The following is a 27,947-nucleotide window of genomic DNA, read 5'->3' as shown; positions in this document are numbered from 1 at the left end:
CCCCAGCATCCAGGGGCACCCTCCACCAGGCCCCCACACATGTCTCCCAGCACCCCCACCCCCCAGCAGTGCAGGGCACCCTCCACCAGGCCCCCACACATGTCTCCCAGCACCCCCACCCCCCAGCATCCAGGGGCACCCTTCGCCAGGCCCCCACTCATGTCCAACTCAGGTCCCCCTGCACCCCCACCCCCCAGCAGTGCAGGGCACCCTCCACCAGGCCCCCACTCATTTCTCCCAGCACCCCCACAGCATCCGGGGCACCCTCCACCAGGCCCCCACTCATGTCCAACTCATGTCCCCCTGCACCCCCACCCCCCAGCACTGTGGGGCACCTGCCAGCAGGCCACCACTCATGTCCCCCTGCACCCCCACCCCCAGCATCCAGGGGCACCTGCCAGCAGGCCCCCACTCATGTCCCCCAGCCAACATGTCATCACAATCTAGATCCCTGGCCCTTATGGGCTGCCTCCACATGCCAATCACCCACCCAAGTATTGCATCCACCCACTTAGAAATGCCAATTACATGATACAACCCCAATGGCAAGTATGTAAATGAACACATGTCCCTCACATACACACAATGGGTGTCAGTGAATGTCAAAACCCATATCATGATATGCATGAAACCAATGAGATGATACTACACATTGAAGTTTGATGAAGAAAATGTATTAAAAGCAACATAAATGGAATAAAAAATAAACAAACGACAATGGGAATTAAAAACCAAAAGCAGCATGTCCGTAAAATAATGTAAAACCACAAATCATAATCCAAAGCAAAGGTGTCCAAAGTCACAGTTCAAAAAAGTAAATCCAATGGAAAATCAAAACCGAAAACCATTGCTCCAGGGGTAAATTCCAAATAAAAAAATAAAATCAACAGTCAACTATATACAGATAAACAATCCAGGGTCCATGATCCCAACGGAAGAAACAAAACCTATCTAATAATACTACCTAATAAAAAAACTGTATACAAAAATGTGGTCCATTGTCCAAAAGGTCCAAAAAAAATAAAAAAGCAAAGGAAACCTAACACTAACTACATAACTATTTACAAGGGCAGCGGGCTAGTCCGACGGCTCACTGGTTGTCATGGGCCAGGGCATCATCGAACTCCTGTTCAATGGCTTGGAGGTGGGCATGTTCCCTGGCCCTGAGGTCTCGCAGGGATAATACAGTGTCCAGCTCCAACTCCCTGCGAATACCCTCGAGGCACTGAGCCCGCCTCAATGCCCTCCGCATGGAGTTCTCCGCCCTGACCATTGTGAGCCGTTCCTCCTCTGCCCGCTGCCGCTCCGCACCTATCTGCTGTACCCAACCGCACCCACACGGAAAACACTCCCATTCCAGGGTTCTCCTGCCCTCCGGCCGATGCCTGCCCCCCTGATGTAGATGGCCCCGAGCCATGATGCCTCCCACGTCGAGCCTGCCGCTGCCTCCGACGCAACTGCCTGTGCCAGCACGACGGCATCCAGGCTGATGGAATCCACCGACGCCGTCGTGCACGTGCCCTGCCCGATGATGCCGTCACATCCTCCATCTGCTGGGGTCCAGTTGCTGGTGTGTCCACCCCTGCTGGACCTCTGACTCCCGACTGTGGCAGGGATGGGATCCCCACCGAGTTGGCGCGTTGGTCGGGGCAGGTCCACAGGGAGCCCTGGTGGCATCTGGGCCGGAAGACGGCATGGAGAACGTCTGGCGCATAGCCTCCACAGAGGAGGAGAGGGTCGCCAGAATGCCCAACACATGTACGAAACCCCCGACCATGGCCGCTCCCAACTGGGCCACATTGGCACGGTGCTCTTCGTGATGATGTGCGTGCTCCCCCCGGGAAGCACGCACCTCATCACGAATGACACCCATGCGCAACGCGACACCAATCAGGACCATCTCCATACGGCCAGGGATCCCCTCGTCCGCAGGTAGAGGGGAGTCAGATGACATGGACATCTCAGCTACCTGCGGACAGGCCTGGGATGGGGCATCCCTGCTGGTGCATGGTGGTGCAGTCACAGTGACATGCACAGGCACCTCCACAGCGACCTGTGCTGCCTCCTGCCCCTGGACTGCACCACTTGCACCAGCAGGGATGCCCCCACCAGGCCCCATGTGCGGCTCAGTAGCGGCCTCCTCCTCCTCTGTGGAAACCACCAACCTGGATGACTCCACCCCGTCTTCCGCCGTTGCATGCCCCTGTGGGGGCTCACCCACCCCTTCCGCTGCAGCCATGGGGGCATCCCCGCCGCTTTGCTCCACAGCGCCGTCTCCGCCCTCTTCTTCACTTTGCGCTGTGTAGAGGGAGACATAGAACACAAGCATCAGGGTACTGTACAATAGTCCCCTAGACAGGAAGCAATAGCAGATGAGTGGCACTGTCAAAGATCACTTCCATCATGTCCCTCCACAATACATGGGTCAGTCCAGGCAAAACACATGCAGTAACAGGCATGGCGCATGCTATGGACATTAGCAAACATGTCCAAGGGACTCTTGAAACATACAATGTTGTTTTTGAACTCACATGCATCATGGGTCATGCCTATCACATGCACACACTTCACCGTACTTTCATCCATCTGGACTCGTACACCCCAGACACAGTGGATGCAAGGATAACTAGGCTGCATCAGTGATTCTGAACATTGTCACAGACATGTGTCATGCATCCATGGCATTCACAAGTCACAGACACGCAGGTCAGACACACAGACATGGACACCATACATGTACATGGCATCTGCACCCATCCCTCACCCCCACCCATGTCCAGTAACAGAGACTGGCATGCTCTCATGTGTCCATTCTGCATAGGGCTCCCCATGTTGCATTTAAACACATACACCAACCGTGTGCTTCACACATTACTGGTCTCACATGCATGACCATGATGTCCCTGCACACACACACGCGTACATGGCCTATGTCACACATACAGGCAAGTATCAGACAACCAGCACACTGCAACATGCCCTGTCTCATACAGCAATGCTTGGCCACTTACCGCTCGACTCCAGACGGGTCTGCCTCTCAAGGATCTAGGCATGGAGCGCTGGGCGTGCGCGTTCTAGGACCCTCAGCTGGATGGTACTCATGCTGCCCCGGCCCCCCTCCACGAGGCGCTGGGCCTTCATGAGGGTCCTGGACCTCAAGTCCTCCCAGTGCTTCTTGACTTGCTTGATGTTGCGGGTTGCCACCCCCTCCGGGTTGATGGCAACCACAAAGTCGTCCCAGATCCTGTCCCGTCCTTCCTTGTCAGCGCGTGATGATCCGAAGAGGGCATCATAATGCCCCAGGACAAGCTCCACCAGGACACCAACTTCCTTCTGACTGAAGCTGGTGGCCCTCTGCCCTTCTGGCTGGGGGTCGCCAGTGGTCTCGGATGGTGTTTGCCCCGACATGGCGACCCCCGAGGCAGGCGTGGGTGGGCAACTGGGTCCTGGGGCTGGGCTATGGAGCGATGGTATCCCAGTCGGGAGTCTTCTGTTCCAGCAGGGGTGGACACAGCAACTGGACCCCTGCAGATGGCTGATGTACAGGCACCAAATGGCAGGGCACGGTGGCAGCAGGCAGGCAGCAGCAGATGGCTCGTGGGAGGCTTCTCTGGGCTCTGGGGGGCAGTAATTCGGCCTTTTGGGCAGGAGCCTGGTCTTCCGTGTGCTTACGCGTGGCCAGCTTGATACGGAGTGATTTGGCACGTGAAAATTCTGCACGTCAGCGTGTAATTCGAGGAAAGGCCCTTAGCGCGTAAGCGTGTGAGGATGCATACGCGATTCCATTGGACCAATGGCCCTTAGCGCGTAAGCGCGTCTGACGTATCGCGCACGGGCATTGCCCTGGCAGGGCTTGAAGATTCCATGTGGATTTCCATTGCTCTGTACGTGCTTTTCGTGGGGTGCGGTGCGTGTGTTCTGCAGGCGTTGGGGTTCATACGTTATTACTTCACAGGGGGTGGGTGTTGGCTATGCGTTCTTCTACACGCAAGGCAGATGGTGAGTGGTACCCTGCTCCCCCAGGCCCGATCGCGTGTTAAACTTCCCGCGAGCCCCTGAAATACACATACCCTGCTCCCCGAGGCCCGATCGCGTGTTAAGCTTCCCACGAGCCCCTGCAATACACGCACACGCTATTATTCACACAGCGGGTGTCCGTGTTTGTCAGGTACCCCTTTGCACGTCATTTAGGGGTGCGTGGGAAGTTTCACACGTGAATTCAGCAGGGTACGTGTATTTCAGGGGGTCCGGGGAGTACTACACGTGAATTGGCCGCGTGGGTCCTCACAGGTGCTCCCTCTACACCCTCCACGGCCCCTGCAGGCAGCCCACACCACAGGGGACTACCCTGCACCCCTGCTCATGTCCCGCAGGCAGCCCATCCACCATGGGCATGCCCCCCAGCCAAGCCACATGTCACCTTGCACTACTGATCAACAACGCATGTCTCCCAGCACCCCCACCCCCCAGCACTGTGGGGCACCTGGCAGCAGGCCCCCACTCATGCCCCCTGCACCACCCCCCCAGCATCCAGGGGCACCCTCCACCAGGCCCCCACACGTCTCCCAGCAGCCCCACCCACCAGCATCCAGGGGCACCCTCCACCAGGCCCCCACACATGTCTCCCAGCACCCCCACCTCCCAGCATCCAGGGGCACCCTCCACCAGGCCCCCACATATGTCTCCCAGCACCCCCAGCATCCAGGGGCACCCTCCACCAGGCCCCCACTCATGTCCAACTCATGTCCCCTGCACCCCCACCCCCCAGCATTGCGGGGCACCCTCCACCAGGCCCCCACTCATGTCCCCCTGCACCCCCACCCCCAGCAGTGCAGGGCACCCTCCACCAGGCCCCCCATACATGTCCCCCCAACACCTCATGACGATCCATAATCATGGCCCCCATGCCCTCTCAATACACTGCCCACGCCACCCCAGTCCGAACACACCACCAGGTATGACATCCACCCCACAAAGAAATCACCAGCACATGATGCATCCCAAATGGCTAGTCTGCACATCAACATATAGCCGTCAAACCCACACAATGACACCATGTGAATGAAGAAACACACATTGCGACATGCATGAAACCAAAGAGAGAATACCACACATTGAAGTACCAAATGATAATGTATTAAACAGAAAAGCAAGGCAATGAAATGGAACAGAAGAAAATGGAAATAAAAAAAGAAATCCAGCATGTCCAATAAATGAAAAAGACGCATGAAATCCAAATGAAAAGCAATCCAAAAGCAAGTCTCCATAGTGTCAGTCTGAGAAAATAAATCCAAGGTGCAAAAATAAAAAATAAACCATTGATCCAAGAAAAAAAAAAAATTAACAATCCAAATCCATTGTCAAACTATGTACAAAGTGAACATCCAGGGTCCATGTGCCCAATCCTTTAAATGAAACGTATAAAATAAAATCCTACCTAATGAAGAAATATATACAAGAAGTTGGGGCATTGTCCAAGCGCCCCAAAACAAAACAAAACCGAAAGGAAACTTAACACTAAAGAACTATTTACAAGGGCAGCGGGCTAGTCCGACGGCTCACTTCTGGATGTTCAGGGCCAGGGCATCATCGAACTCCTGCTCAATGTCCCGGAGGCGGTCCTCTTCCATGGCCCCGAGGGTCCGCAGGGATGACGACATGTTCTCCTCCAACTCCCTGCGGATTGCCTCAAGGCACTCGGCCCGCCTCAGGGCCCTCTGCATGGAGTTCTCCGCCCTGACAATCGTGAGCCGTGCCTCTTCCGCCCGCTGCCGCTCCGCATCTATGGCATGGCCCAACTGCTGCCACACGGAAGACACTTCCCGTCCTGGGTCCTCCTGCCCTCCGGCCGATGCCTGCCCCTCCGATGTCGAAGGCCCCGAGCCATCATGGCTCCCACCTCGTTGCTGCTGCTGCTGTGCCTGTGCCCGTGCCCTGGCTCCTGCTGCCTGCACATCCTCCACCGGCCAGGGTGCAGTTGTTGATGTGGCCACCCCTGCTGGACGTCCGACTCCCGACTGTGGCAGAGATGTGTCCTCCACCAGCCTGGCCGCACCGTCAGAGGCAGCTCCACAGGGCACCCAGGTGACAAATGGGTGGAAAGATGGCACGGAGGACGACTGGCGCATAGGGTGTTCAGTTGAGGAGGGGGTCGGAACAAGCTCCAGCAAACGGAGGAATCCGGCCTGGGTGACCTGTCCCAGTAGGCCGACGCGGTCAACGAGCCATTCGAGATGACGTGCAGTCTCCCGATGAAAAGACTGCAGGTCACCTCGCATGGCCCGTTGACACAACGCCACACCAGTCAGGACAGGCTCAACCCGTACCTGGATAGCCACGTCCGCAGGCAGAGGAAGGCCAGTTGTAAGCTCATCCCCTGCCTGAAAACGGGTCTGGACGTAGGCATCCCTGCTGGTGCAAGATGATGCAGTGACAGGATCAGGGACAGGATTGCACACAGGCACCTCCGCGGCGGCCTGTGCTGCCTCCTGTCCCTGGTCCTGCACTGCACCACTAGCACCAGTGGAAACCCCACCTCCAGACCCCGTCTCTGTCACTTGCACGGCCTCCTCCTCCACCAAACCCCCACCAACCTGGATGACTCTGTGCAATCTTCCCCCGTTGGGCCCTGTGGGGTCCCAGCTGCCCCTTCTGCTGCCGAGGAGTCCAACTCCGACCTCTGCCTCTTGGACCTCCCCCCGGCAGCTGCGGCCTGGGACGCGGCACCGGACTCCTCACTCCCCGACAAGATGACAACCTGGGAGGGGAGCCGGGCCTTGCGTCTCCGGCTGGCGGTGCAATCCCTGCCGCTGTGCTCCACAGCACCTTCTCCGCCCTCTTCATCAGTTGACGTTGCAGACAGGGAGAAATAAAACACAGGCATCAGGGCACTGTAAAATGGACACATACACACATGACAGTTGTACATGAGTGGCATTGGCAAACCTCAGACATGGCATCACAATCGCCAACACACATGTCATTTCAACTCGCACACATGAGCCATACCACAGCCATATTGCAACATCCAGCACCATCCATACACATACAACAGCATGAGCAGGCAAAGGTGAGCCAGACATCACATGCAACACAGGGAGTGCACTACACATGCACACACACCACCACACTTGCATGCATGTGTACACCTCCGCCAACTGTTGCAGTGATGAGATTGGCATCCATGTCACATCTGGCAATCAGTCTTCCACATCCCGGTGTCACATGCATCCATGTTGCATCACTGTTGCCCCCTTGTCAAATACACACACATGCACACAGTGAAGATACATGTAGCTGAAACCAACATCCATGTGTGACATCACGAACATGCCTACTTACATACACATTCATTCAAACATGTGTGCCCACACATCTGAATTTGGCATGCAAGCCTACACACACATGCACCATCCATGTCTCACACATGAGAGCCCTCGCATGTGTTAGCCTCATGGCCCTGTACAACCCCCCCTACTTGGCCCCATTAAAACCCATGTGCAACCTGCACACTACTGGCACACCACCACACGCACAGTTTACAATCAGGATGCATGTACAGTTACCGCTTGACTCCAGACGGGTCTGCCTCTCAAGGACCTGGATGTGGAGCGCTGGGGATATGCATTCCAGGACCCTCATCTGATCTCCCGACAAGTGGTCCCGGCGCCCCTTAGCATCTGCCTTCAAGAGGCGCCGGGCCTTATTGAGGGTCCTGGACCTGAAGTCCTCCCAGCACTTCTTGACATGATGGAATAGTCGGACTGCCACCCCCTCCGCGTTGATGGCAGTCACGATGTCCATCCAGATCCGAGTCCGTCCTTCCTTGTCGGCGCGCAAACTTCCGAAGAGGGCATCATACTGCCCCAGGACTTGCTCCACCAGGACACCAACTTCAGTGGCAGTGAAGCTGGTGCCCCTCTGCCTCTCTGGCCAGGGGTTGCCAGTGGTGCCAGATGTTGCAGTGCCCGACAGGACAACCCCAGAGTCAGGAGTGGGTGGGCAACTGGGTCCTGGGGCTGGTCTGTGGAGCGATGGAATCCCAGTCGGGAGTCTTCGGTTCCAGCAGGGGTGGTCGCAGCAACAGCACCCCTGGCTGATGTGCAGGCAGCAAATGGCAGGGCATGTGGGCAGTAGGCAATCAGGCAGCAGCAGATGGCAGGTGGGAGCGTGCTCGGGGCTCTGGGGGGCAGCAATTCGGCCTTCTGGGCAGGAGCGTGGTCTTCCATGTGCTTACGCGTGGCCAGCTTGATACGGAGTGATTTGGCATGTGAAAATCCAACATGTCTGCGTGTAATTCGAGGAAAGGGCCTTAGCGCGTAAGCGCGTCAGCACACGTATGCAAATTCATTGGCTCAAAGGCCCCCAGCGTGTAGGCACGTCTATGAGGTTACGCGCACGTGTTTTTTCCATGGCGCGTAGAAAAATAAGCACGTCAGAGTGTCATAGCGTGTAATTGGTGGAAAGGGCATCAGCGCGTATGCGCGTCTGTTTCCCTGTACACGGGTGCATGTTACACATCCAATGACTGCACGTCAGAGTGTCAGCTCGTGTAATTGGAGGATAGGGCCTTAGCGCGTACACGCGGAAGTGACGCTGGACGTGTGGGCATGTTTAAAAGGTACGTGTAGAAGGCCATTTCCTTGTATGTGCTTTTCGTGGAGAGCGAGTGGGTGAAATCTGTACTTCTTGTCGGTTCACACGCGATTTACTTCACGGCGTTCCAAGTTCGTACTCCCTGTTACCTCTAACAGCTTTTTCTCTTTTTCCTGGGCCTGTTTCCTCAAACAGCGTTCACTTCTTCTGTTGTCCTGTCTCCTCAGACAGCGTACAATACTTCTTTTGGCGGGGGTGTTGCCAACGCGCACACGCGTGTCTTTTTCACGCTATTTTTCCAGGCAGACGGCGAGTCGCACACGTATTTAACATCTGTGCTTGCCCCATGTGTCGCGTACCCTTTCAGAGGTCATTCTAGGCTGCGTGTGACACGCATATGTTCATTTTTGTGTTTCTGGGTGCCACAGCATAGTGCAGGTTTATTTTTCCACGCACGTGGTCTAGGAGGGGTTGCGTGCACATTATCTCCCTTTTTTGGGGTGCCTGTGCATTGCGTGACCTGTCATCTTCCCCCAGGGGTCACATACAGCCTTGCTAGAGCAATAGGGTACGAATTCCATCTAGTACCCTACCCCTTTGACCCCCAATTGCCCAGGACAATAGTTTACTGCAACTCCCATACGCACAACAACATCAGTGCCATGGTTGGGGGGTGAGCACGCGGTAAGGGTGGCACAGGTGGCCGAGCCTCAAGAGGTGGCTGTGGTGGATACGGTAGGGGACGTGGCCGGGGCTTGCAGGGTGCCCCTAGCCCCCCATGTGTGGGTGACCAGTCAGGGACACCCCCCCCCTGGTTGAGGGTAACGTGGCTGACACCATCCCTGCTCAGCCCTTGTTGCACCAGCCCATTGTGGCACCAGACCTGGCACAGGGTGACTCCATGGCTGGTTTCCAGGTCAGCAGGTCTAGGCCACGTGTGGCGGTGCACGTTGGTGTCACCAGGCCAAGTGGATCAGGGGCAGCAATGTCATCTGCTGCCCCGAGTAGGCAGGGTGGGGAGGCTGCAGGGGCAGCTGCGGCTCCATCCACCCCAGCTCTGAGTCTCCCAGCCAGGACAGTGTCGGTCCCAGTCCATCCTGCTGACGTTCCCCCTGACTACATCACACTTCAGCTAATGCCTGCACCAAGTCCCATGGTGAGTGTTCATTCCCACACTCCTAGTCCACAGTCCACCGGGGCTCCTGCCCCTAGTGTCCAGAGCGGCATAGGACACTCAGGATCCCCACCACCTTCCAAGCGGAAGAGGAAGAGTGCTCGTCCAGTACAGGCTGATGCCCCAGATACGAATACACAGTCCGGCCCACCAAGGAAGCCCAGCTTCAATCAGGCCGAACTTGATGCACTTGTGGAGTATGTGTCGCACATGACAGCGAAATGGTGATTACTGCAGTATGCAAGACCACACCTGCACAACGTCTGGCACACTGGCAGACCATTGCGGACATCATAAGTGCCCTTGGATTCGTGAGGCGCACAGCTAATGATTGCTACAAGCGCTGGAATGACCTGAAGCGCAAGGCAAAGAAAAAGCTGGCCTCAAGTCATGCCGCTACTCTCGTGACTGGAGGTGGTTCTCCAACAGAGGACATTTAACTCACTCCACATGAGTATGTTGCTGGGACCTACGTCACGGAGGGACAGATCCAAGGCGTGGGAGACCTGCCAGATTACGAGGCATTGTCCGGTGAGTGCACATGCATGTGTGCGTCATCCATGTGCATGGTGTGTGTGTGTGAGGGCTTCTGATTGAGTGCCAGGTGAGGGTGTGTGTGCCTGAGTGGTTTGGGTCACCCATGTGCTTCATTCAATACATTCTGCGCACCAGGATTTGGGTATTGCAGTATCCCTTCTGGCAACAGTAGACATTTAGCCCAACCTCACGCCAGTTGCCCTTGAAGTGTCATCTTGCCACAACATTGTTGCGTATTATTCTGTATTCATTCAGGCTGATTGTTTGCATTCCACCACTTTCACTAGGCATTTCTCAGTCCTATTGTCACATGTGTGACATGGCTATGGTACATTCCATCTGTGTGATGGCATGTGTCATGTATGTGTATTGGACATGCCAATCACAGGCCAATGTATGATGGCACTGCTAGCCAGCATGCAGCAAATGGGTTGGTCTTCCATCTTGGTGTCATCAATGTGTGCCATTTGCCTCCCCTTCATACGCAGTGTCGGTGCATGCATGGGAGGGTTATAGTCATGTGGAACATGTGTCAATGAAGTACTGGTTCTGTTGCTTCGCAGCCCTAATTGTGTGCCATGGTGCTAATGCCTGTTCCCATTTCTTTTCTTTCATGTCTTTGCAGGGGATGACGGACTTGATACTGCTGGGGTTGTGGAGATGGTGCAGAACCAGGAGGGGTCTCAGGCCCGACCGGGCACCAGTGAGGGACGTGGTGTGGTGGTGGGTGAGAACCCACACTTGCTGCAGACCATTATCTCAAGGGGTGTCCCTGGGTGCACCTCCCCCGAGCTCTATTCAGGCGTCGATTCGAATGATCAGACCTATGTGCGGTCGCAGGTAAGTGTTTCTGTGAGGGATTCTGTACTGTACAACCCACCTGCACCAGGGGTAGAACCCTCAATGGGGATGTCAGTGTTGGTAGGTCCGCCTTTGGTGGGTACGGATGCAGGGTCACACTCTGCAACATCCGATCCTGTTCCTGGGCCAGCAGATCAGAGGGGGAATGCAGTCCTGCAGCCTCAGGCAGTGCCGGCACAGCAAGGCGCAGTTCGCCTTGCCCCAGACAGGTGTGGTGCCCGCCGACGCGGTGGCCGTACGCCACCTGGCAATACCGCATGGGAGCAATCCATATACGGTATGGCAAACCAACAGGCAGCATCAACCGAGATGATGGCTCAGGCCATGGATAGGGTGGCCACTTCCATTGTCCCCTAAGAAAGGCTGATGGAACAACTACAGCAGACAACAGACTCCATTTGCCAGTCACACAGGGAGGACATGTTGGCGTCCAACAGGGACAGACGGGCGGCACTGGAGACTCTGCGGGAAGCCATTTCTATTGAGTCCCAGGGCCACAGGGAAGCCCTGAGGGTGGAACTCCGTCAGCTCAGGGTGACTCTTGTTGAGCTTGAGGCTTCAACTGACACGAGGACATAACAGCAGCTGGAGCGGCTCACATGTACGCTCTCAGCTGAGATGCAGGCAACTAGGGAGGAGGTCCGGGCACCCCGTGAGTTGTTACATGGGGACCTCCGCACAATTATCCTCCAGAACCAGACCTTCCACACCTGCATGCTTGCTGCCATGGAGGACCAGACTAGGGCTTTGCGTGGGCTGCCTCCCATAGTGCCACCACCTCCTGATGCAGCTGCAGAGGGTGAGGAGAGCGACAGCAGCGATTCTCTCACAATAGGGTAGCCGTGCAGGCCATGAGCCCATGGAGGTGTTTTTTTTCCCTCGCAAAATCCACACAGGTGGGTTTTGGTGTGCACCCTGTCGTCGGACCTCCTGGGTGGCCTCCCCCACCCCTCATGGCCCATACATTGCCATTTTTGATATTTGATTTTTTTTACAGTGTGTTTCCTTGTGTGGCTCCCGTGGGCATACACTGTATTGTGGCTGGGCACATGCAGGCTTGTCCTGAATTTGGGTTAGATGCTTGGGTTTGTGTGACACACACCCCTCCTGCTTCCCGTTTTCATGGGCTTGCAAAGGGTGTGCCCAAGTGACATTAACTTACACAGTGACGTTGAACTCCCATTTGATGTGTGGGCAGTCTGTAGTCAATACTGTGTATACATTCCTAGTGCATATTGTTGTTGTATTGTACACTGCATGGTGTATTGATATGTGCCTCTGCATCCATCTCATCCTCCTAATTTGCAGGTCCATTCCTCATGTCTTCACAAGGCGGTCTACTTTGGAAATGGAGTCCATGTTGTAAGCAGTGCACCTACACTTTTGCGTGGCGCTAACACTGTACAGTTGGAAGTGGTCGAAGTGCTGGCATTATCAGGTAGTGAGACTACCAATTTTTTAAATCCGTACTGTCATGTTTATGGTAGGTTGGAGGTTGTGTAGGTGATTAGTATTATTGCTAAATATTTGGTAATGTGTGTTGTTGGTCTTGCATTACTGTGAGCATTTCATGTATGGCCAGTTTCCATTAGGGACACTGTACTTTGTGACACTTGTGTCATGTTGTGGGGATTAATTTGTTTGCTCTCACATAGAATGACATGCCATGGTGTGTTGTGTGGCGGTGCCGGGGAGGGGTTGGGGGACATGGCACTGTTCTCAAGTTGTATTTTGCAAGTGGGTATTCATTTTTGCTGCATAGTAGTGTGTCTTTTGATGACACTGCATTGGTGGTGTTTGTGTAGGTAGGGATGCACACATTGTGACACTTCCAGGTGAACAATCTCAGGCTGCTATGGTTCTGACAGTTGACTGTCCCTTAATTCATCAGAATGGTCAAGATTGAGTCATCATTGATTGTCAGATGGTATGTGCCAGGGCTGTGTGCACTCCACAGGGGTGTGATTTCTATGTGAAGTAATTAGCCACCAGCTGCGTACGGGCTGCATCACCCCGTGCCCTTTCCCCTCCCATGCGCAGCGGGCGTGCATGTGGTTGGGGATGTGGGTCCACAGCCAGGCCCCGGCGTGTTGCAACATTGTGCCGTACACATGCTGCCACTATGATTCTGCACACTACTTGGGGAGCGTTTAACAGCTGCCTGCCAGAACGGTCAAGGGAGCGAAAGCGTGACTTGAGCACTCCGAATGTGCGCTCCACTATGCCCCGGGTTGCAATATGGGCTGTGTTGTATCTTACCTCGGGAGGCATGATGGGGTTCTGAATTGGCGTCATCATGTGGGTGCTCAGAGGGTAGGCACTGTCCCCTGGGGAGGTGGTGATGGGGATCATTAGTGGGGTAGTGACATTACTCTGTATCTGTCATGCATGCGTGTGCTGTGGCATTTATACTCACCAAGCAGCCATGCATCGCCATGCCGCCCAGCTTCCATGTCCCGGTTTAGGGTTGACATCCTGTAAATGAAGCTGTCGTGGGTGGACCCTGGATAGTTGGCATATTCTGAGGTGATGATTCCCTTGGCATCACATACTACCTGCACGTTGATGGAATGCCAGTGCTTACGGTTTCTATAGATGTGCTCAGATGCCCTGGGGGGACGTAGAGCCACATGGGTGCAATCAATGGCACCTAGCACTTTGGGGAATTGTGCCACCCTGTAGAAATCCTGGCTGACAGCCTGCCTTTCTGCAGGTGTTCTGGGCAGGTATATGTGCCTGCGGACTGATGGGCGTGCAGTGATGATGGCCAACACCTGGTGTAGGCACCGTGACTGCGTGGCCTGTGACACCCCCCCCACTATGGCACTTGTCCGCTGAAATGATCCGGTAGCCAAGAAGTGCAGTACATTGAGGACCTTCTCCAGGGGGCTGAGTGCTTGGGAGCACAGGGTGGGTGATGTGAGGTCATCCTCCCACTCACTGACCAGGTCGAGTATTATGTGAGGTGGAAACCTGTACCTCCCATACACCTGGTCATCAGGCATACCAAAAAGGCTGGTTCTGGGTGTAAAGATTCTGGCCCTGACTATCCTCCTCCTGCGGTATCCCACGGCCACTGCTGCTAGGAACGGTATATTCATCCTGACGTATGAGCTTGTTTGTTGTTTGCGCACACTTTTATGCTGCGCGAGACGTGCGCCTGCTTCATGCTGGCGTACGTGTTTCCGGATTGGACCTTTTTTTTTTGCGCGTTGTAGGCGACCGTGTAGATCTTCCCGCCCACCCCAGGAATACGCGTAACACGCTCTCCCAGGCCCAGTCGCGTGTAAATATTCACGCCCACCCCAGGAATACACGTACCCCACTCTCCCAGGCCCAGTCGCGTGTGGAAGTTCACGCGAACCCCGTAATACACGTACCCTGCTGATATCGCGTGTGGAAGTTCACGCGGACCCGTAATCCACATACCCTGCTGATATCGCGTGTGGAAGTTCACGCGGACCCGTAATACACGTACCCTGCTGATATCGCGTGTGGAAGTTCACGCGGACCCATAATACACGTACCCTGATGAAATCGCAATGCTGGGGGTTGGGGGTGCAGGGAGACATGAGTGGGGGCCTGGTAGAGTGTGCCCCTGGATGCTGGGGGGTGGGGGTGCAGGGAGACATGAGTTGGACATGAGTGGGGGCCTGGTGGAGGGTGCCCCTGGATGCTGGGGGTGGGGGTGCTGGGAGACATGAGTGGGGGCCTGGTGGAGGGTGCCTCTGGATGCTGGGGGGTAGGGGTGCAGGGAGACATGAGTGGGGGCCTGGTGGAGGGTGCCCCTGGATGCTGGGGGGTGGGGGTGCAGGGAGACATGAGTTGGACATGAGCGGGAGCCTGGTGGAGTGTGCCCCTGGATGCTGGGGGGTGGGGGTGCAGGGAGACATGAGTGGGGCCCTGGTGGAGGGTGCCCCTGGATGTTGGGGGTGCAGGGAGACATGAGTTGGACATGAGTGAGGGCCTGGTGGAGGGTGCCCCACAGTGCTGGGGGGTGGGGGTGCAGGAAGGTGCCTCTGGATGCTGGGGGGTGGGGGTGCTGGGAGACATGAGTGGGGGCCTGGTGGAGGGTGCCTCTGGATGCTGGGGGTGCAGGGAGACATGAGTGGGGGCCTGGTGGAGGGTGCCCCTGGATGCTGGGGGTGGGGGTGCAGGGAGACATGAGTGGGGGCCTGGTGGAGGGTGCCCCTGACTGCTGGGGTGTGGGGGTGCAGGGAGACATGAGTGGGGGCCTGGTGGAGGGTGCCCCTGGATGCTGGGGGTTGGGAGTGCAGGGAGACATGAGTTGGACATGAGTGGGGGCCTGGTGGAGGGTGCCCCTGGATGCTGGGGGGTGGGCGTGCTGGGAGACATGAGTTGGACATGAGTGGGGGCGTGGTGGAGGGTGCCCCTGGATGTTGGGGGGTGGGGGTGCAGGGAGACATGAGTGGGGGCCTGGTGGAGGGTGCCCCTGACTGCTGGGGGGTGGAAGTGCAGGGAGACATGAGTGGCGGCCTGGTGGAGGGTGCCCCTGGATGCTGGGGGTGCAGGGAGACATGAGTGGGGGGCTGGTGAAGGGGACCCCTGGATGCTGGGGGGTGGGGGTGCAGGAAGACATGAGTGGGGGCCTGGTGGAGGGTGCCCCTGGATGCTGGGGGGTGGGGGTGCTGGGAGACATGAGTGGGGGCCTGGTGGAGGGGGCCTGGTGGAGGGTGCCCCTAGATGCTGGGGGGGTGGGGGTGCTGGTAGACATGCGTGGGGGCCTGGTGGAGGGTGCCCCTAGATGCTGGGGGGTGGGGGTGCAGGGAGACATGAGTGGGGGCCTGGTGGAGGGTGCCCCTGGATGCTGGGGGGCGGGGGTGCAGGTAGACATGAGTGGGGGCCTGGTGGAGGGTGCCCCTGACTGCTGGGGGGTGGGGGTGTGGCATACATGAGTGGGGGCCTGGTGGAGGGTGCCCCACAGTGCTGCGGGGTGGGGGGTGCATGGAGACATGAGTGGGGGCCTGGTGGAGGGTGCCCCTGGCTGCTGGGGGGTGGGAGACATGAGTGGGGGCCTGGTGGAGGGTCCCCTGGATGCTGGGGGGTGGGGGTGCAGGGAGACATGAGTGGGGGCCTGGTGGAGGGTGCCCCTGACTGCTGGGGGGTGGGGGGGTGGGAGACATGAGTGGGGGCCTGGTGGAGGGTGCCCCACAGTGCTGGGGGGTGGGGGTGCAGGGAGACATGAGTGGGGGCCTGGTGGAGGGTGCCCCTGACTGCTGGGGGGTGGGGGGGTGGGAGACATGAGTGGGGGCCTGGTGGAGGGTGCCCCTGGATGCTGGGGGGTGAGGGTGCTGGGAGACATGCATTGGTGGGCAGTAGTGCAAGGTGACATGTGGGTTGGCTGGGGGGCATGGCCATGGTGGATGGGCTGCCTGCGGGACATGTGCAGGGGTGCAGGGTAGTCCCTTGTGGTGTGGGCCGCCTGCAGGGGCCGTGGAGGGTGTAGAGGGAACACCTGGGAGGACCCACACGGCCAATTCACGTGTAGTACTCCCCGGCACCCCCGAAATACATGTAGGCTGCTGGATTCGCGTGTGGAACTTCCTGCGCACCCGGAGTACACGTACCCTGCTGAAATCGCGTGTGGAACTTCACGTGCACCCCGAAATACACATACCCTGCAAATTCACGTGTGAAACTTCCCGCGCCTTGGAATACTCGTACCCTGCTGAAATCGCGTGTGAAACTTCACGCGCACCCCGAAATCCACGTACCTAGGCCAATCGCGTGTGGAACTTCCTGCGCACCCCGAAATACACGCACACGCTATTTTTCACACAGCGGGTGTCCGTGTTTGTCGGTACCCCTTTGCACCTCATTTGTCCTAGAGGGCCACAGTATGGATCATTCATCATAGCTGTATATAGGTGCTTTTTGTTAGCGCACATTTTGGCGCACATTTATTTCAGGCGCAGGGATGCTACCGCCTGCTTTCTTGTGGCGGACTTGTTTGGCCCTGTGCGCGTCTTTGCCCGTGTGCGCTGGTTTGCCCTATTCGATTCCATGAATACGAGTTGTAGGCGAGCGTGTGGGCATTCCGTGCACTTGCCTCCTGTACTTCCCCCGTGACGCCCATATTTTCAGGCGTTGTTCCCCATTCCGAGTGTTACGCCCCGTGTTCCGCCTACTTCTGTTATGTGCGCCGCGCTATATGCGATTTCGCTGTGGCCGTGGCGCATGGCGTTGGATGACCTGTGCGCCAGCGTGCGCCGCACACTTTTTCAGCGCACATCCAATATTTTTCTCGCGCACGGACTTCCATGAATCGATGTGCGCTGGTTTCCCTGCGATTTCCGCACTTGCAGTGCGATTCGCACGTTTTGGCACCTCTGCCCCGGAATTTTCGGCGCACATTAATTCCATGAATCGGCCTGTTAATATTCCAACTTATTAATTGTACAATTCTAAAATGCTAAGAAAATAAATATGCACAGCGCTTCCGTTTGTTCCATGAGCATCTACACACAACCAAGCAGAAGCTGAATGGAAAGAAACCATTCCTTTTATCACAGTGTGCAGTTTATTTTTTTGAACGGCTTTGGAGAAATAAATTCTGTTTCAAAGCCTTTTCTCAATGTCTTGCAAATACATCCATGTAGATAAAAATCAAAAGCAGCGTTCTGGTTTCTGTCAAGTAACCTGACCTTTGCACTGCCCTCTACTCTAAACCGCTGTGCAAATGTACACAGGAAAATAATAAAACTGTCGTATTTACAAGATTTTCATGCGTAAAAAGGCCTGGTACGACCCTTGTCTGGAGGCCTGCCTGAAAGAGTAGTTTAATGCCATCAGCGACCTAGCAACTGCTCTCCTCATCAATGGATGTAGAATACATGGTCAATTGGGTGTATGAAAAGTGTTAATTTTCACTCTGCCCGTAGTCCTTTTCGCAATGCTCAATGATTTGTATTTTCCTTGTAATAAGTCTCCTGATTTTAAACACCCTCCCTAACTTCAGGCTTGAAATCTGCCATCTGCCATCCTCAGTAGAAAATGCATTAGCATTCACCAATAGTGTAAATAGGGGAGGGTGAGAGGATGTCATCCTCTTGAGTAAAGTTACTGCTTCTTATGTTACCCTTGTGATACGATTGCAAGATAGGTTGGGGGGGGTCTCTGGTCCTTTCTCACCCAGGACTGTGTCCATAGGTGAATGAATTGCTAAATGTACAAACTACTTTTCTGATATGGCCACTCTCCTACTTATCGTGTCTGTGATGCCAGAAAGTAGGTTTAGGCAGACAAGTCCCCCTTTTGCATCACAAAGTGGGTTTACCCAATTCAAAGAGCACCATGTCAATACACGGGAGCCTGAGGGTCACAGTGTAGACTCTGGAGGATTTTCTCCGATTAGAGCCACCCCATGTCTGAGTCTTGTGGTTTGTCAAGAGGATCGTCTGCTTCTCCTGGTCTCAGCTAGTGCATTCTGCCACCTCTCTTTGCGTGCAAGTAGGCATATGCCTAACCGACGGGCTCCTTCATCTTGTGTGAATGCGTTGACCACCTTGCCCTTGAGCTTGAACTACAGGTCAAATCGATCTGTCCACTTGGTTCTATGGTAATTCTTTGCCCGTTTTCTTTTCGCTGCACTTTTTTCCAAAAGATTTTTTTTTAATTCAATTTTATTGTTTTTTATGGCAACAAAGCATTAATACAAACAATGACATTGGGGCACCGGCCCATGCCAACTTCCATTAGAGAACCATAATACTCTGCTGTATACACCCTCCCTCCCCCCCTCCCGCACAAGACACCTATTGATAGGGCACACGATCCACATCTCCATGATTATCCTTTTCGGGCAGCTCCAACCGGGCATACAAGGGATTAACAGTAGTGGACTTTACTTGGAAAAGTACAATGAGTCTTATGCCACGACCAGTTTTCGGGCCGGGTGGAGTGCCTCTGCTAAACTCCTGTGTCGTCCTCAACATTTTCCAAGAGATTTTTGATGAAAAAAATCATTGCATTTTATTTTTATTTGAGGGGGGCCCCCCAATCTCCCTCCACTGTTATTTATTCCTATACACCACCACACCTTATCCTTTATATGCCTCCTAGCCCCCCATATTTTTCAATGTTTTTTCAGCAACGATTTCAGCAAGAAGTGCCGTGAAAAAAAAAAACAGAGGATGAATGAACGTTGTACCGTCCGCTTATATCAGGTCTGATGCTTGAGGAGTTTTCGCAAATCAGCTTGATCTGTTTCTGCCATTTTAGTATACACTGGGCCAGGTCATGCTAGATATGGAATATGCAATGCAATTATTCTATCCTGCCCCTGCAGAAGGGATTCCTTTGTCGAGTATTGTACAACTTCAAGGAAATATCCCCATGAGGTTGTTGAGTTTTGTGTAGCAAGACCCTATCAATGTTGATGGCGGTGTCCTGTGTGATTTTCAACATTAGGTTTAAAAGGTTCCCAAAGCATTGGCTGATGTTTGTCATCTCACAGCCCCTCATTCAAGAATTTTACTTCCACATTTTCCCTTCAGGCCATACTCTCGAGATCTTCACATTTTAGTTGAAGGGCCAGCTCAGAGTATTTTGGTGTTTCCATCTCTGCTGCTAGGCAAATAACCTTCCCCTAGAGCAGATTGGTTGCCATCTGAAGATGGTCTACTCTATCTCCTAATGGTGACATGTCTCACTTACTCTCATTTGTGGGTGCTGTCAGTTCCACACATAAAACTAGATATTTATGATCTGAAAGTGTCCTTAGCTGAATCCTTGAAGCTTTTTTAAGGACTGTATCAGGACTTCTTTTGAAAGAGCAGAGACTACCAGCACTTTGGCCAGTGTTACGTTACCTTCTGTCATCTTCTGCTTAGTGGTGGGGATTTTGCTTGTTTTGATAGTTTTCGATGATACCAAGAAAGCCTGCCTATATTGGTTTTTGGATGACCAGGGAGTCGTGATCATTATGTAGAACTACGTTGATAGCTTCTATCCCAGGACATCCTCGGTCAGCCTCAAAGACATCTCCTGGGTCGTCACTGGTGTGCAGGGGATCCCCTCGTATCATTAAGGGTAAATCAAGGTTGGCCAGCTGCTCCCGGTATAAGGTGGTTCAATGCAACTTCCAGCGTGGTTGGGCAACAACTAAGCAAAGTGCGTCCCTGCCTGCACCCTTTTTGTCATATGCAGTGCATAGGCTCACATACCCAGTCCACATGGTGAGCAGAAAGTGCTTCTTACAGCCTGATGAACTTCTGGCTATGAAGGGGACAGCTGGACCCCCACTGCCTCATCAACGGGACATACACATTCTCCAGCCTCTCAGACAGGCTCAGCACAGATGGCCCTGACAAGGCATTCAAATCGCCCAGCGGCCAATCATACCTGCAGGTATGCAGACGCTGAGAAGATTGCAACTTCCTCACAGTCCCTGATATTACCTCTCAATTGTAGTACGGAATCAGGAGCGGTTACCCTAAGGGCAATGCAAGATATGACACTAGTCAATCACCAGGCCCTCCAACACAGTGATCTGGGCCCCAGCACAGCACCAGCACCTCCTGGGGAATGCCCGCTTGCTTGTGTCGCTTGCGGCTTTCTGCTCCAATGCAGCAGGACTCCGCTTAGCTATCCCCTCGCCTCCAGCACCACTCTACTCAATCCTGGGGAGTTGCTACCTTCAGGACGGCCTCCCAGATCACATTCTGCCTCAGATTCAGTAGGGGAAGGCGTTACGGAGGTTGGATGGGAGTCAGACACAGCAGTTTTATGAACAGAGTGTGTGTTCACTCTCCCACACAGGAATTTCTTTTCTCAAAAAAGGCATCCTTACTGGAAGCAGATTAGTGAAAGCACAACGTTTTAGTGGATCTGACATGGCAAAACTCCATGTTGGCAAATCCTTTTTATACAGTGAAGAGTGTGAGCCTCAGGAAGTCATAGATGTTGGTTACTGCACTGGCTGCAGATATCTGTGTAGACAACTACTTGAAATTGTAGCAGGTCCCAATGAACACAAGTGAGTTGTTTCATGTTAACATTTGTTGTTTTGACGAGTTTAATCAAAATAAGTCATCACTTTTCAAAAATACCCCCTTGTTTTTCCCAGAGGCAAAAAGGAAGCAGCAGCTGCTTTGAGATGGAACACCCCCTGCATCAATCAGTGCAATATTTATGCAGCTGGGAAGATATTTTGTGGAGTAATGTCTCCTGTTAATTGGACCCCTCATGAGCAACACAAAGGAGAATACTCTGTACCAGCCATGAGACAGAAAACCTTGTTTGTATGAAACAAAACTAGCCAAAGTCTGGTGTCGCGAGGACGAGTGACTTTTGCATTGCGTTGCATAGGTGGTGGGAGTGAAGTGCCTAGAATGCCACTGGTACAGGAGAAGTAGAGTGGGCCATGAAATAAGGGGCAGAACTCAGAGTTTGCATGTACTCCTAAACAGAGCCTCTCAGGGGAGAGGATGGTGAAGGATGAAAACAAAAGGACCAATGGCTAAGTGAGTCGAAAATAATCTCCACCCCTCGCTGCAGACCTCCTACCCCCCGTGCCCCCACCCTACCACCACCCCTGCAGCTGGAAAATGTAGCTGAGCCCTTAAAAAACAGAGAAGTGATAATTAGATGGATTAGCAACGGTACGAGTAAGAAGAACAAAGGTATCTATACCTCAATTGCAGAGGGAGAAGCACAAGAGATATTAGGTATTACGCAAGAGAACATAACATGCAATGTGGGGAGTCCTCCAGACATTGGAGCAGCAAGCAATGTGATGGCCAAGGAAAGCCCAGACTACAATGAATTCATTTCACAGCCTTTGTTGTCCGCCCTGCTTATGTTTCTGTTAGCACACTGAAAAGTATACCAGGATTCTTCCCACTTTCTCCATCTCCTTTTCCCTGCCTCCCTTCTACAAGCTCTGTCCCAGATGCTCTTCCTGAATGACCCAGCCTTCTTCCTTGCCAAACGTATAAACATAAAGTGCATCAACTTCCTTCATTTGCATGGGGGCGCTGTATCTGCTTTTCATCCTTTGTTTTTCCCGATTGAGCCTTCTACACAGGGGAAACTCCCAAATGGGTCTTTCTTTACAGGGTGACCCACTGTTTTTTTCTCATTGTTTGGCAGGTCATGATATTGTTGCCTTGTCGGGGCGACTTGTACATGCTCCTTCTCCTTAGGCCAGGGAAGGACCCACTTCCCCTCCTCCCACAGACCAGCTGCACACGGAAGGGTGCTAGGCAACCTGCAAATCAAACAGATATTAAACCTACCTATGCAACAATAGATGGGCTACCACATGAGCTCTTACCTTTCTGGTACTGACTCCTCAGAAGATGAACAACTGACACTAGAGTGGATTATTTAGAGGCTCAAAGGGGACCATTTTTTTATTCAAACATAAGTAAATCATAAATAAACCTTATTAAACTTAAGTGACTTAACACTCCCTTCCTTTTCTCTGCCCCACCCTAGCATGATTCCCCTCCTAGAGATCTGCTCCACCAGCACACCCTCAATGGACAGTGTCAAGGAGACACACTTAGTGAGAAGTGTGGGAGCATATGCCTTATTCCTTTCTAGCGCCACCCACCCAGGAAGTGAGGCCCCCAGGCAAGACACCACTGCTACCTTTCCCAGCATGACATGAGATTCACTTTCTCCCCATTATTTCTAACACCCTCACTCATTAAACCTTAACCCAACTCCTATACAACTAATTAAATAGATAACTATGCAGATAAATAAATACACTCATATACATATAGAAAATATTCACATATCAATACTTGAAAAAATATGTACATCGGCATCACTACATAAATCGCTTACATGGGTGCGACTAGTCCTTAAGATAGGCGCAGTACCTGATATTGTAGTGGTTATTCAGGGAGCAAGTGCTGTCCCTCCCTGCTGTCTAGAAAGGGGCTGGCCTGCCCCTAGGTGCTGTCAAAGTGTTGGTGGTGCCATGTGTCCATGCCAGGCACCGACTCAGTGGGCCCGGGTTGTCTTATATTCTTGGCGGCATGCCATGCCCCACTTAGGGTGCTGCAATCACAGTTCTGCAGCCCACAATATTTTAATTTTCTTGCTGTGCACCGTGCCACGGAGGTCGCTGCATTTACCACCGTCGACGTGACAGGACTCACTCATCTACACAATGGCTTTGTACATGGTGCTCTCATCGCCGCCGCCCCCCTGGTGCCTATCTTCCAGTTCAGGGAGTGGAGTCCACTCCATTGTTTTCCGCCCCAGTCTTTTTGGTTCTCCGGCACTGATGGCAGAGGCACTGGAGCTCTTTACCTAAATGGCAGTATCCTTGCGACACAGGTCTTCGCTGCTTGTCAAGCCTGCTCCTGGCAACAGGCCCTGGATCTTAACCTGCACTGCAGCGAGGACATGGCTCCGGACTTCATCTGCATGTGGCCTGGCCGCCTTGTGAACGTGGGCTGGTTCCACGCCGCTTATCTGGGCTTGCCCCTGGTTCTGGACCACCCACACACAGAGCCCGGGGCTTGGGCCACTGATATTGACCTTGGACACACTGCTCACGTGGCTCAGGTTTTTTCCTCTGTTGAGCCCACCTGGCTTGTCCCAAGGCAGGCCCACTTGGTTGCAGGCCCCGTGGGGGCCCTAGCTGCACAGGCATGCATCCCAGGGCTTACGGTAGTTCCCGGGTTGCTCCACTCACTGGACCCTGCTTGCAAAGTTCTTCTAGCGGGGGGGGGGGGGGGGGGGCGCACATAGCCACGGCCTCGCAGGGTGAACCTCCTTCAGCCTCCTGCTTTATCTCCTCTCATAAATTACAGTTATTTTGTAATAGTCTATTTTCCCTTTATCTTTCAGTTCTCTCACCTGCCCAATCCATTCCTCAGGGCACGGGGGATGTGTTCATTGTTCCTCCCCGAGATTCCATTCATCCCTAGATCATATATTATCTCATAAGGTAACTAACAGCTCCAAAAGAACATGTTTCCCTAAGAAAGATTTCAGCGCTTGAATACTCAAACTGCATTTTTAACCGTAGGATTGACACTTTCTTTAAAAAAAAGGAGGACAGAAGGAGCGGAATGGAGGGAAAACTAAAGTCTTAGATAGGAACCAGTGTGCGACTTGAAGCAACAAAAAGAATGCATACGAATGAAAGGAGAAAATAAATAAAGAACGAGCAGAGCCATACAAGAGTCAGGGATGTGTTAACAATCAAAAGTACTGTCGTTATAATTAACTCTTTCTTTCAGTTTTTAAAAGTATGGAATTGTATAGACTTGCTGAAAGCAGTTTTATTTGTATTCCCATGTTCTTTTTTTAGGCCCTGTCTCTTCTCCACTCAGAGCAATAAATAGTGGTGCTTCAATTTATTTATTTATTTCATTTGTAAAGCGCACATGCCCGGATGCATTGAGGCGCCGAGTCATAGTTAGGACACATGCATTATCTAAAGTAAAGTCTAGTAATAATATAAACTCACCTTTCATAAAGCTCCTCAAGGATGTGACCATTACTGCGATGGGAAGGTTTGTCAATCTTCAAATGTTCTAAAATATCATCTGGTAGAGAATAGCCCTCTTCAAGAAGCTGGGCCAAGTTGAAAAACCCCTAGAAATCCAATGTACAGTACACTGTGAGGGGGAGACCTATTCAGCATATTGTGTGCACAGTATTAACATAATGTTCTTTATCCATTAGACAGCACATATTTGAGGGAGACACGCGCATTCAACATATGCAAAATATTAATTCATCATATTGTTTGCTGAGGGAAGTGATACTTTTTCAATTAACACTTCATATGGCGCAGGTGTCAGGTTCAATGTTTGCAATATCTTAGTGTTACTGAAACAGTGAATGGTCTGTAGGTGACCATCTATTGAGTTATATTAGATATTATAGGAAAAAGAACTCAGGATTTTCACACCACATACATTGCCAGTGGAAGAGTTATTATGCAACTGTTCCACCACACGTCTTTCTTCAGACATACCTCAGCAAAGTCCAATAAAGGTGTCATAAATTACTTACAAAATAAAATAGGCTTCAGTTTGGCGATATCGCCGTTAGTGGTGGGCCGTACCACCAGGTGGTAATGGCCATTAGGGTTTGATCAGTAGATAGAGGCTACCCTCAGCGCTCCCCGATTTACTTAGGCACCGTAGGTGATAATTAATATTTAAATTGAATGCATCGGGGTGGGGCTCTACCAAAACAGCTGATAAATAAGCTCCTTAAATTGTTACGTGCTGAAGTTCAATTATCCATGGGACAATACAGAGGAAGCTGCCCCCTTTAGGTTATCACGGTTCCCAATAGAGGAAGGAATCCTGTTTAAAGGCTTGAATCTGAAATCAAGGTGCCCCGTAATCAACAAGAGTGCACACCTCAAACAAGTTTGCAAAATATTCATGCCAAGTAACAAACTTTGATGAAATTCGGGCAATACGCTCAGAGTATTTTGAGGGGTCAGAAATGTGAGGCGAACAACTCGTTGAAGGGTTTTCACAAGATGCCATTTTATTAACTTCAAAAAGGTTTCATAAATGCCTCACAGTCCCTAACCTAACAAGGATTTCCGTGCCTATCAAAATAAACTAAAGGAAACACTCCAACAAAAGGAATCTGCCCCTCACACTTATACATACATCAAAGTCATAAAGGGAATATATGGCAATTCAAATGTAACAGAAATAACAGTTACATTAAAAACAGATCCAATAACGGTATATCCTTATAATTTGGGTTGGTTCCCCTTCACCAGGTTCAAAGCAGGATATTCACTACAACGTTCAAATAAACAAGTTCCTTTTTGTAAGCAATTTTGAATCATCAGAGTTCCTCTTCCTCCAAAAGTCTTCCACTTTAACCAATAGTTCAATTAGACGAGACGTCTTCGTCTTTCAAAAGTACAAAACAACTTCTTCTTGAGAAATTAAACAATTCTACAATTCTTCTGTATCAACAACAACGCTTGTACGGATGATTCCAGAATAGTTCATGAAATACTTCTTCTTGACAAAAACCTTCTACCACAATATAGTATTTCAATGACTTCTTCCTGGTCCACTAACCTGCCAGGAATGTCAATAAAAAGGTCCCTATACTGGTATACTCGCCTGCCAGGACAAAAAGTTCCTAATACTACGACAAATACTCTGTGGTGAGGTCATCTTCAAATCTTTAAGAAAGTCTAACTTTCAACCACATTGATAATCTAAACTTCTTTTAGGAAAACATGTTACACATTGGTCCCGTTTGCTCCACTCTTGGTTTTGCCCCATGCAATGCAGGTTTGGCACCGCTCCTCTTGAACACTCTATATCAGGAGGGCCCTTCACCCGCCACTTCTGTTTTCCTACTTTCACATCAACAAGCTGCTGATAAGATTTTGTTCCCACACTTTTACCGCTCTTGTTTGGCTTAGGCAATGCTTGTTAACTTGCTTAACTGTTGTCTTTTTCTTACCATGGCAACAACAGTTACAAACCTTCTGATATAAGGTTCTCTTGTCATTCAGCCAACATACTTTATACGTTCTGTAAGGTATTGTCCACTCTTTTCTTTGGCAATGATGGTTTTGGTCAACTTTATTCAGTATTACCCTTTCTTTCTTTTGGTGCTGTTGTTGGTGTTTATAATAATGCTGGTAATGTTTTGCTCCTGTGCCACAAGCCGAACAGCAAAAGAGCTTTCCTTGCTCCAAGTGTCAACTGGTGCTCGTCTGCCACTGTGAAACAGCACAACCACAGGAGAGCCTCCCTCTCCAGGTGGAAAGAAGGAGCTTTCCTTGTTCCAAGTGTCAACCAGTGCTCGCCTGCCACTGTGACACAGCACACCCACAGGAGAGCCTATCTCTCCAAGGGGAAGGACGGTCGCAATGCCACTTGCCGCTGTGCGAACTCTGCAAGTCAGGTTTTCCACCTTGTAGACTCTCTCAGGACTGACACCCGTTTTCCAATAAGGACTGGTCACTCCCTTCTGCTTCAATTGCAACTGAATCTGGTGGGGTCTGCAACTCCACCCTGCTGTTCTAATGGCCTGCACCTGAGGGGGCCTTCTGCTCAGGTGTGGGTCATTATATCCACTAGACTGCCTCTTGCAGTTTAGTGCCCCCGAGGCCCTCTTCCTCATCCCAGTACTTAGGGCATTGCGGGACTTGAAGTCCCCATTGTTTCTATTGCCACTCGTTTTACGATTATAAACTTCAGATTTGTTGGATTTATATTGCTTGGTGGCTAAAGTCCTAGATAAGAGTTTTAGATGATTTTAATGGTTGATTCGGATTCAAGGAAGAATTATATTCACCAGAAGTCAAAGTGTTAGTGTTTGATTCCCAATTATATCCGTTCTCTGGTTATCACAAGAGTTTTCCATACCCTCAATGTGGGTATCTATGGGAAAGGAAGTTTGACAAGCTATTAAATATTCTGGTATCATAGACATCTTCCTTTCTGAAGAGGACAAATACTGTGTCTCTCCTAAAGGAATCCTCTTGTTCCCTCGGGGGCTTTTTCCTCCCAGGTGATCCAACTAGCTAATACTACCCCTAGGGTTAGGATCAGGAAGTGTCTACCTTCCCCTGCCCATGTGGGAGGAGACTTTAGGTAGGGATTTTGTTAGAATTCTGTATGATTCATTACAGGATCCTAGACCCAATTTTCTAGCAAAAGGGATAAAATAACTTCTATGTGTCATTTTGGCAATCAGGATGAACAGTGGAATAGGGAGGCAAAGCATTGGTGTAATAGTTGAGTCGATTTATAGAGCAATGTCATTATGGCCCGCACCACCAAGGGCAATC

The 27,947-nt window shown here is 52.1% G+C and overlaps 1 protein-coding gene across 3 annotated transcripts in view; it reads right to left on the bottom strand.

Annotated features, from left to right (window-relative positions):
- The window catches only part of SEL1L3 (SEL1L family member 3), a 797,084-nt gene that overhangs the window by 43,831 nt on the left and 725,306 nt on the right, over positions 1–27,947 (bottom strand). For 2 of the 3 annotated variants that reach the window (XM_069631849.1, XM_069631848.1), the window contains exon 21: positions 24,624–24,751. In XM_069631849.1, coding sequence (XP_069487950.1) covers positions 24,624–24,751 — 128 coding nt within the window. Of the gene's footprint in view, positions 1–24,619; positions 24,752–27,947 lie in introns of those variants that run through there. The other variant, XM_069631850.1, reaches the window with a different exon arrangement.

The sequence above is a fragment of the Ambystoma mexicanum genome, chromosome 6q (assembly GCF_040938575.1).
Source record: "Ambystoma mexicanum isolate Mex_15411 chromosome 6q, UKY_AmexF1_1, whole genome shotgun sequence".
NCBI classification, from domain to species: domain Eukaryota; kingdom Metazoa; phylum Chordata; class Amphibia; order Caudata; family Ambystomatidae; genus Ambystoma; species Ambystoma mexicanum.
Note: the sequence above shows the minus strand (reverse complement) of the source record. Positions and strands in the feature narration are given on the sequence as shown.